At 50.9% G+C, this 11,108-nt stretch overlaps 1 protein-coding gene across 1 annotated transcript; it reads left to right on the top strand.

Moving 5' to 3' along the window:
• The first annotated feature begins 3,536 nt into the window (after positions 1 to 3,536).
• CAMP (cathelicidin antimicrobial peptide) lies at positions 3,537 to 5,703 on the top strand. Its single transcript, XM_040445238.1, has 4 exons — positions 3,537 to 3,755; positions 4,625 to 4,732; positions 4,870 to 4,941; positions 5,505 to 5,703. Exons 1-4 carry the CDS (start codon positions 3,558 to 3,560, stop codon positions 5,640 to 5,642), a joined length of 516 nt encoding a protein of 171 aa, XP_040301172.1. The 5' UTR covers positions 3,537 to 3,557; the 3' UTR covers positions 5,643 to 5,703.
• Positions 5,704 to 11,108: the final 5,405 nt, after the last annotated feature.

Raw genomic sequence — 11,108 nt, forward strand, 5'->3', positions numbered from 1 at the left:
TCCCAGGAGGACACATGCTTTGATTGGACACTTCCTGCTCCCCTTCCCCTTGCAACCAGCACCGGGGAAAGACAGATGGGCCCTGGGAGCTGACATCTAGGCAATATCTGGGTCTCCCCCTGGACAGAGCCTCCACCTCCCTGGACGCCATGCCCCAGGACCCTCTTGGGAGGGTCCCCAAGGAAACAAGGGCATATTTGCTGGAAATTACCTATCACCACCCCATGCTGTGTAGTTTTTTGTTTTTGTTTTTTTTAATTAAAAATTTTTTTATGTTTATTCATTTTTGAAAGAGAGAGACAGAGTACAGCAGGGGTGGGGTGGAGAGAGGTGGGAGACACAGAATCTGAAGCAGGATCCAGGCTCTGAGCTGTCAGCACAGAGCCCGACGTGGGGCTCCAACTCACAAACCGTAAGATTATGACCTGAGCCGAAGTCGGATGCTCGACCAACTGAGTCACCCAGGCGCCCCTAGTTTTTTGGGTTTTTTTGACAAATGTTTTCTGAACCTGGCTCAGGACCTACTGGCTGCTGGACCCCTTTGAGCACAGAGCCCGGTGCTGAGTCCTGAGAGGAGACTCAAAGAAGAAATGGGTCCTGTCCCCTGGGGAACCTGTGGGCTGAAGGGAATAGAGAGTCTTGTCCTCTGTGGGACAAACTTGTCACATTTGCAAAGCCCTTGCCTGGGAGGAGGTATAGCCTCACCACAGGGAGGCTGGACAGAGGGATAACTTGGGGAGTCCCAGTCTGAGGGGGGCAGCTCAGGACTTCATGACTATCCTGGGAACTAGCCTGAGACTAAAGGTAAGGGTGGTGGGTTGCCTCCCACCCTGGTATTGGGTGTGGGGTGCATTGTAGAGGATGCCGACTGGGGGTGATATTGGGACAGACCTCCTGGGGAGGCTGACTCTGAGTGGAAATGTGACAGGAGCCTGGGGCAGTGGGCGGTGTTGTTGGCAAAGAGGGCACAGCTCCCAGACTTGCATGTGTGCATGTATCTGTTGGGGGACAGTTGAACTCTGCTCATTGCAGAGCAAGGAGACTTGACCCTGACCTCACTCACAGAAGTGCCCTGGGAGCACAGGACTTGACAGTAAACATGCACTTTTGCACTCACTGTCATGTGTGTCCCCATGCGGGCAGTGCAGGGCATGTAATCCCCATCCTAAAGACGTGGCCCAGGAAAACAAAGTAACTTGCTCAAAGTCACACAGCTAGGAAATGATGCCAGGTCTCCTGGCAGTACAGTCCTTCAGGTGAGAGAAAGGCACACAATGGGAATTGTGGAATCTGGGCAGAACCACTATAAAAGCCCTGATGTGAAGCCCTGCTTGACCAAGAGGCCAGTGGGGCAATAGCTGGACTGTGAAACTAGGTTGCACAGAAGCCCGTTTCTCCTTCCTTTTCCCAAGGCTGAGTGTGCAACCAGCAGCATTCATCCAGGCTGCCACCTTCCGAGGTGCCCCACCCAAGCCCCCAAGTGTCCTACGGACCAACTGGAGCCAAGACCCACCCCAGGCCTCACAGCCTCATGGCCGTTCCACAGGAGAGCTGGGACTAGCGTTTGCCTCATGGCCTCTGGACCCATCCATCTCTTTGGCTAATCACTTTTCCCAGCTATGCTTTCTCCACACCCGTCCCCCTCCCAGAATGGGCCACCCCAGCCTGGTGTCTCAACCAGAGCACTGGACAGGGAGTCATTTGGGGTCAATTCAGAGGAGACTTCCTGGAGGAAGCAAAGAGGAGGAGGTTGCTGTGTCTGGTGGGAGGTCAGGGAAGTCTTCACAAGGTGAAGAGTGTGCCAAGCAGAGGGATCAGGTGCAGAGGTAGAGAAAGAGAAGGAGGCTCAGAGGGGTCTGAGCAGTTGGAGTCTATATGGCTTCCTGGTGCCTGGGGTGTGCAGGAATGATCACACTTCAGAGGAGAGAAGATGATGGTAGGAACCAGAACAGGGGTATGTGTGTCGGTGAGGATCAGAAGGGAGTGTCCCCAGGAGAAGGAGCAGGTGGGGCACTCCCCAAGCTTTCATCTCAAGGTTCATGCAGTGGCACTGAGCAAAACAGCAGACCAGGTGGCCCTGGGGACAACCAGGGGTGTTCATGGGAGTCTTGAATTCAGAGATGCAGACAAGGTCTGTCTGTGACAACTGGTGCCCTGAGAGGGGTGTCTCCAGGGAGGTGTGAGGGCTGGAAACAGAAGCATCTCAGGATACAACTCTGCAAGCCCCCATGTTAAGAGGAGGGGCTTTGGAGGAGACTGAGAAGGAGCACCAAGGAGGTGGGAGGGAAACCAGGAGAGTGGCATCAGGGGACAATGGAGCAGGGGTCATTAGTGCCTGCATAGGTAAAGCTAAGGCTTGAGAGTAACCACCACATCCATCGAGGTCTGGTCAGCCTGCAGTGGCCCTGAGTGTGAGAGAGAGTGAAGAAGTGGGTCAGTGAGGGAATGACCTTTTCCCAGGCTCAGGTGGTGAGGAGCCAGGGCAACAGGCCACATCTGATGGTGGCTGGGGCCATTTTTAGACTGAGAAACGCAGCAGAAAAGAACCCAGGAAAAGGAGACAGACAGAGCTGAGAGCCTGAACTGGTTGAGGGCTGGGTCCAGAGAATAGGATGTTGTGGCCTTGCAGGTCTCCCTTAGGACTGACTGGGTGGGCCACCTCACACCAGCCAGAGTGGCTAAAATTAACAACTCAGGAAATAGCTGATGTTGGCAAGGATGTGGAGAAAGCGGAACCCTCTTGTACTGTTGGTGGGAATGCACCAGTGGAGCAGCCACTCTGGAAAACAGTGAGGAAAAGTTTTTTCCTCAAAAAATTAAAGATTTAATTACCCTACAACCCAGCAATAGCACTACTAGGAATTTATCCAAATGATAAATTTGGATATATTTATATATCTCAGCAGTGAGAATGAAATCTTGCCATTTGCAACCACATGGATGGAACTGGAGGGTATTATGCTAAGTGAAGTAAGTCAGTCAGAGAAAGACAGATACCATATGTTTTCACTCATATGTGGAAGTTGAGAAACTTAACAGAAGACCATGGGGGAAGGGAAAGGACTGACTGGGTGGGTCAGGCTCTAGATGAGGAGTGGTTACTATTATTCATTCATCAAACATTAGCTGAGTGCTTACTGGGTGCTAGGCAGTGCCTAGAGCTGGAGATTGAATGGTGAATACACTATATTACCCTGATTCCTGAGGAGGCCATCTGGGGAGAAGGATGTAGGTGCCCGTCTTCCTTTCTCTTCTGGAGGACTCAACTCTCTTGAGCAACCCTGGCAATGACCTGCCTCTGTGGGTCCCAGGAGAGGCCAAGACATTGTCAGGGAGATGGAGAAACTATTTCTTCAGTTGCACATAAGGTGGACTTTGCCCACTGCCCAGCAAGCCCTGTGAGGCAACAGCAGTAGGTGTGAGGCAAGCCTGAGCCCACATCCGGGCCTGCGGCTGTGATGGGCGGGTCAGGAAGGCTCCTGTTTGGATCTTTGCATCAGGCCCAGGCTGGGCATAAAGGAGGGACTTGCAGGTGGGGAGGAGGCCGACTGGGGACCATGGAGACCCAGAGGGACAGCCCTTCCTTGGGGCGGTGGTCACTGTTGCTACTGCTGTTGGGCCTGGTTATCACTCCGGCCACCCCCCAGACCCTTAGCTACGAGGAAGCTGTGCTCCGTGCTGTGGATGGCTTCAACCAGCGGTCCTCAGAGAAGAATCTCTACCGTCTCCTTCAGAGGGACTTACAGCCCGAGGGAGTGAGTCGAGGAGGGGATGGAGGGGAGGGAGGTTCTGCTCTAGCCAGTCTTGGCCATACTGTCCCTCCCATTGTTAACACTTTGTTCATGTCAGGAACCCCCCTCCCTTAAGTGTGATCGCACCTCTTTCAGGAGACCTTCCCAGAGCTGTACCCCCCATCAGCGCGAGTGCTTCTTGTCTTAGAATCTCTGCTTCTTGCCTTAAAATCTCTATTATGTTGGGGCACCTGGGTGGCTCCGTCAGTTAAGCATCCAACTTTGGCTGAAGTCATGATCTCATAGTTCGTGGGTTTGAGCCCCGCATCAGGCTCTGTGCTGACAGCTCAGAGCCTGGAGCCTGCCTCAGATTCTGGGTATTCCTCTCACTCTGCCCCTCTCCTGCTCATGCTCTGTCTCTCTGTCTCTCAAAAATAAACATTAAAAAAAAAAAAAAAAGAATCTCTACTGTGTGAAGAGGTGCCCCCCACCCTTACTCCCTCCCATTTAGACTTCTGGAAGTTTCAGGGACAAAAGTGGGGTTACTGGCCCTGGGATGTGACTTCCCTGGAATGGCTCTGCTCAGCCTTGAGATTCCAGTGGCAATGTTTTGTCTCCAGGAGGCCCCTGCTTTCCCTTGGCTCCCTAAGGGGGAGGTGCTATTCATTAGAGCTTTCCTGAGGTCCTCTCCTGCTCTCTCAGCTTGGTGAGGGCAGGAATGGGCTTTGTCATCCTCACCTCCATACCTTAGCACAGAGCCAGTGTCAAGCACATAGCAGGGGCTGTTGTAAGGCTACTCTCTTCGCTGGGTGGCTCGGGATGGGGCAGGGAGATGGATTAATGAAGGCAACCATGAGCCTGAGTCTGGTCTTCCTGCTTGCTTCCCTGACCAGGACGGGGATCCAAATACCCCGAAGCCTGTGAGTTTCAAAGTGAAGGAGACTGTGTGCCCCAAAACGACACAGAGGCCACTGGAGCAGTGTGATTTCAAGGACAATGGGGTGAGGCTGGGGGCTCTGGCAGAAGCCCCCAAATGAGCTGAACAAGAGGACTCCTGGGAATATTTCCAGGCACTGGGGTGAGGCTGGGAGGTTATGGCATAGGGGTTCCAATTTGACCTGGAGCCTCCTCTTCTCAGCTGGTGAAGCAGTGTGAAGGGACAGTCATCCTGGACCAGAACAGGGGCTACTTTGACATCAACTGTGATGCGGTGAGTGGCTCCCTGTAGGTTGCAGGGGTTGATGGGGTGGTGGTACATAGAACATCCTATGGGCCAATTAACCACTGTCCCATCCAGGGCACAGAAAGCCCCTCCTAGCCTGGGCTTCTCCCTCAACCTGGGCCTCATCTCCAGGACCTCACAGGCTCTGTGTTCCCTTAGTACAAGCTCTCAAAGTGTGGCCGTGAGAACTCGGTAATTTATTAGCAATGCAACTTCTCAGGCCCCATGCAGATCTGCAGAATCAGATTCTGGGGTGGGGCCCAGCAATATGTAGTTTAACAAACTCCAGGGGATTCTGACTCCTGATAAAGCTTGAGAACCACTTAGAGTAATATGCTTTCAGCTGTGAGACCCTGGGAAGCCCCTTGCTATATCTGGGCTACAGTTTCCTCATCTGTGGGTGTGGCGATTCAATCAACTACATACTCCAAAGGTTACAGCCAGAGGATGAACTGGGATGGCCCAAGAAGGGGGGTGTCTAGGAGGGGAGGGGTCTTGTCTTGACCCTGGGTCCAGCCCCCACAAAGAAACTGCTTCCTTCTGATGCACAGATTCTACAAGTCAGGAAATTGGGCCAGCTGGGTGAGCTCATCCAACGAGGTGGGCAGAAGATTGGTGAGAAGATTCAGAATATTGGCCAGAGAATCCGTGACTTTTTTAGCAATCTTCGCCCCAGGCAAGAGGCCTAAGGGTCTGCTTTTCCCTGGCTCAGGCTTCTGGACCCTGCAAAATAAATTTTTGTGAAAGCAACTTCCTCAAGTCTTCAATTGTACTTTTCTGTCTCCTCCCACTTACCATGACTTGAGTCCTGAATTCCGGGAGGACGTGTGTGTGTGTGTGTGTGTGTGTGTGTGTCCATGCAAAACACAAAGGTGGAGCAGCTACTTCACCCAGAAGGGCACGGGGTGAGGTGGCAGGTCCAGGAAAAGTGGCTCCATTCTCAGGGTCCTTCTCCCATGCCCATCACATGCTTCCCACCAGCCTCGTTGAACACCCAGTGTGACTTAAGGAGATCTACCCTGTGTGCAGTGGTAGTGTGGATGTGCAGAGCTGTTCCTACTCCTATGGAGGTGAAAGCCACTTTGTTAAACACAGAGACACAGGTCAGTCTCATGGCTGGCTGGGTTCTAAGGCCAGCCTGCTGGTACATTTCCCATCAAGTTCCAGTTCCTTTCCAACATCTTAACTCTGGAAAAGCCCACCACTTCTGACATCTCCTCTGGCATGGGAAAACTCACTGTTTCTTTAGCTGGGCAGCAGATTTAAGTTGTGGGCTTGTGTTTAGTGATCAAATAGCACCAACATTTTGTACCATTCAAAGCAAGAGTCTTGCTCAGGGGGCTGAAGAGCTCTGGCTAGGAGAGACAAGCAGGGTGACACACTCTGTTGCATTGGGTGTTTCAGACAACGTCCGTGTCTTGCCCACTTGCCATTCTGTAGCTGACCCGAAGCACCTGCGGCTCTTTGCTAAGGGCAGCCTGGAAGTACTTGGGAGTAGGCATTCCAGGGAGCAGCCTCAACCAACGATTGGTGGGAGTGGTGGAAACATATTTTCTCTTCCTCACTCCGTGGGTGGGCCCACTCCAAGATGTGTTACACATCTCCCAGGTCCTCAGCTGGTTGTGCCCCTGGCAATGACCTGTTCATGAACACCCCCTCTTCTGTCTTCTCTTCCTGCCCCGTCTCACTTCCTTACACTCCCGCTGCTGCTCTCTGTGTTTGTCTCCCAAATAAACTACTTCCACTTGCATCCTTGTCTTAGATCTGCTTCTGGGCCAACCTAAAATAAGACACAGACATCCAGCTCTGAGAGCAACAGGAGGCAGGATATCACATAGCATTTACTGTGTTATCTGTCATGCTTGCTTCTTCTTGGTGCGCAGGTCACATTAAGGTTTTCTGCTTTCAGTGGCTCCCACCTTCCACAGTGTGACCGTATCAAGTGGGCTCCACTTGACTTTCCCTTCTGTGACAGCTGCTATTCATAAATTACTGAATTCCCTGTACCAATTGTGGGCCATTGTTCTTATCACCCTGGAAGCCAAAGTTAATTGTCTCAGTGATGGGACATGGACTACTCTGATTACAAGGATCTGAAAAGGCTCTTGCTTTAGGAAATGGGTTTTCTGCTTCTACCAAAGTGTTCATCTTTGTGTGCATTATTTAGTTTTTAAAATTTTCTCAATATTTTATTTAAAAACTAGTTAAACAGGGGCACCTCGCTGGGTCAAGTGATAGAGCATGTGACTCTTGATCTCAGAGTTGAGTTCAAGCCCCACATTGGGTGTAGAGCTCACTAAAAAAAAAAAAAAAAAAAAAAAAAAAAAAGATATATATATATGTGTAATATATATATAGTGAGTATAAAATATGAAAAATATATAGTAAAATAAAATAAAAAATTAAAAAGTAAACATACAGAACGATTGAAATAATTGTATAGTGAACATGTACTCATCTGTTAGAATCTACAATCACTATTTTACTTTAATTACTTTTGTAGTTGCTTTAGAGTCCATCCAAAGAGTTCCTTGGATGGTCTTTGCTCCTTGTGGCTGGTTTTGGGGTAAAAGCAGAGAACAGGAGCCACACTTTGAGCCTGGTCCTTTTGGGGGAGGACGGCCCCCCCCCAGATGTTTGTGATGAGAGAAACTACCCAAAAGAGACAAGATCAGAACATCTGGTGACTTTGACCTGTGCTGGTCACCGAGGCTGTGGGCTGCTGCCTCCAGAACGCATAGTAGGCACTCAAGAAATGGCAGTCCCTCCCTTCCCTGGAGGGGAGAGGTTTGGCTGATGTGTAACCTGTGTTTTCTGGTGATTCCAAGGACAACTTGGGTGACTCCAGACTGGAATGTCCTTAAACACGAGGCAGAGGAAACGTGTTGTCTAGCTGTGGTCTCATAGTGAAAATCACTGATAGGAACTCAGTGTCTGGGGCCACATTCCCTGGAGCAGCCTCAGAACACACAGCAGGTGAGGGTCAATAACTGGTGCCTTGTGACCAGCCAGAGGCCTCCCATGAGCAGAGATGAGGGGGGTCCAGCTGGTCAGCATCTGCTCACCTGGGCCTCAAAGTCATTGTGTTGCTCCAGAGATAAGCAAGACTCTATTTGTGATCTCATCGTCAGTTTGGGGATCTTTGCTTGTTTTTGTTTTTAAAGCTCTTGATTGGTAGAAGGGCCTCTGAGCAACTAAATGGATCAGTAGTGTGGGTACTGAAATGTTTCCTTGGGTCTATATTATCCTCTTGCTGCTTGTAGACATATTGTTTGTCACCGTAATGTCCCTGTAATAAGAGCTTCAGCCTCAGAGCACGTGGGCTCATGGCTTTTATGAGATGAGGGTGGTTGAGCGGAGCTCCGTGGGGCAGGGGGGCATTTCCCCCTTTTCCACATGTTGCGGCCGGTCAGCCTGATGGTTTTCGTGACCACCAATGGTCTTCCACATTCACAAAGGCCTTTGTGGCATTTGAAAGACACTGAGCGCCTGTTTCTAGTTTGGCCAGATCCTGTTTCCAGGGATGAGGACATGTACATCAGTGTGGTTCTGAGGGGATCTGTGGTCTGGTTATAGTACGTCACCCTGCGGCTGTTCTGGGCCCCACGGGCAGGTCTGGCTAACCACCTCAGGAGCCTGGGGTACTGCATCCTTGACCTGGGGCAGAAAACTGAGCCTGTGGGATCCAGAAGAAAAACCCGAGCTGAAAAAGCAACCCAAGCAAGCTGTTGGTCTGCAGGGGGATAGGCCAGGAGGAGAATCCCCGTAGGAGGACCGGGGTGGGCTGGACAGCTGAACCAGACGTGGTGGTTTCACAAGGAGCCAGAAGGAATTTCCTCAAGCTGAACCTGCAGCCCCTTGGGCTTCTTCCAGGGCCGTCTGCAGCCTTGGTCAAGAGCAGGGAGGGGCACTTGGAAGCCTCAACCAAAGTTAGCCACTGGGAACGTCTGCTCTTGTCCTCCCCTACGTCCTCCTTGAGGAAGGTAAAGGGTAACCTTTCCACACTGCACACGGGGGAAAAAAGTCCAAACAAACAAAAAAACCAGGAAAAAGTAAAAAACCACAAACGCCACACACAAGGTAGGAAAAGGTCAAATACCTTCCCCAGGACACACAGATTTGCTAAAATTGCCTGAAAAGAGTTTGGTGAGCTAAACATAGCACAGTATCACCAACTGGGGAATGATCTTTATCGCATAATCCGTTGCACGTTAGGGAATGGAAATTTCACATTGACTAGTCCGATTCCAAAATCTGAATAAGGTTCAAATTGGCAAGCCTCCGCTACAATTAGTAAAAGAGAAGATGGTTTTCTTGCCCAGCGCCAAGCCCCAGCCTCAGAGCCATCCTGGGTCTTGCTTGCCCTTCCTGTCTGCCAGCATAGCCCCACCCCCGAGTGCACCTGGGATGTTCCACTTTTCATCCAAACACAGCTGTGCTCAGACCCATCCATACTTCCCCTCTACCCTGGGATTGTTCTGGTTGACGGTTCCAGATCAAAGTCCCAGGGATGCAGAGAGGAGAGGGCCTTGCGTGGGCTGGGTGAGTCGGGGAGGTGGCTGTAATGGCTGTGGCTATCCTTGACCAGATAGAGTGAAGGAGGCTTCTGGATAAGGCTGCCTCAGGCCGGAGCTGTGGGGCACAATTTCTCCCGTGGACACGCTTAATCCAGCCAGTCCCTAAATTACATTATTCCCTTTCTTCTTGGGATAGTAATGCTGTAATATTTCCACAATAATGATGGTATAACGTCTGTAATTACAGCATGATTTTGAATCTGATTTCTTTACCTAATGGGTAATCACATCAGAACACAAGAAAATGCTGAATTTGTTTTAATGAGCCTAGTGTGAAATACTCAGCTCTATCTACAAAGGAAATCCCAGTTAAACTGCCTAGGGGTAGTGATTTTTAAGCCTCCTTCCCTGTACCTGAGAGGCGGTGTGTTGGATGGACACAGGACCCCTCATTTACATTTTGATGATGAGGAAATGAGGACTCCAAAGTGAGGAAGTGGTGGGTTTTGGATTTTCCATCAGTTCTTTTGGGTTGCAAATTCAGTGTCTTCAACCACAATATTATATTGCTTCTAAATTACTTAATATGAGATAACCCTAGAGGACCAAGGGTCACTAAAAAACATGGAAAGCATAAGGGAAAAATAAGTCCTCCACACTCCCTCCCCGCACCTGGCTGACTACTCCTGGATCTAAGACCTCTAGGGGCCTCTCCATCAGGCAGCACAAGGAGCAGTAGGTGCCTGCCACCTCCTGAGGGCCCAGCAGAAGGCAGAACCTGGTCACAGCCGGAAGGAGAGTTTGTGGCCCTGAGCACGTGGGGGTCATGGCCCTGATCACGTGGTGCCACAGATCCATCTCTTGAGGTCACAGCTCTGATCACATGGGCTCTGGTCATGTGAGGTCACGGTCCTGACCATGGTCCTGACCCATCAGGTGGGGTCAAAGGGCCACAGCCCTGAGAAAGGGGCATTAAAATCTCTCCCATCCTTTAATATATAACAACACCGTTCAGACTGTGGTCAGAGCAATAATTTCCCTTTGTCGTCTCCTTCCTCCCCCCTTCCCTTTTTCCTTCCATAGTTTTTAACAGGAAGAATGGCAATCAGTTTGCAAACCCCACAAATTGACTATTCCATTCATCTAACTCACTATCTACACCTATGACATGCTATCTTGGCGTCATGCCCTGCACGTGGGATAACAGCCCTGAGTACGTGGGGCCAATACCACGTGAAATTGGGTCTCCACATAGGACAGGGGGTCACGGCTACAGAGGCGTTCAGTCCAGACCCCAGTGAAGTTGGGTCTCCTGGGGAAGAACACGGGGTTAAGCCCTGAGGACTATAGGGGTGACTGCTCTGCACAAGGAGGTGGTCACAGCCCATAGGATGTGGGGTCAGGGGCTCAGCACATGGGCTGCACGCCCTGATCACGGGGTCATGGCTCCAGCATGCGGGGTCACAACACTTTCTCCTGAGGCCCTGTTCCGACCTCTTGTGGTCACAGTCATGGTTATGTGGGGGCACAGTTCCCATTACTTGGGGTCATTGGTCTGATCATGTGGTGTCACCATCTTGATCACATGAGGTCACGGCACTGTTCACCTGTGGTCACGGCTCCCAGTCACATTTAGGA

Source organism: Herpailurus yagouaroundi, unplaced genomic scaffold, assembly GCF_014898765.1.
Source record: "Herpailurus yagouaroundi ecotype Mexico unplaced genomic scaffold, PumYag 193, whole genome shotgun sequence".
Lineage (NCBI taxonomy): Eukaryota > Metazoa > Chordata > Mammalia > Carnivora > Felidae > Herpailurus > Herpailurus yagouaroundi.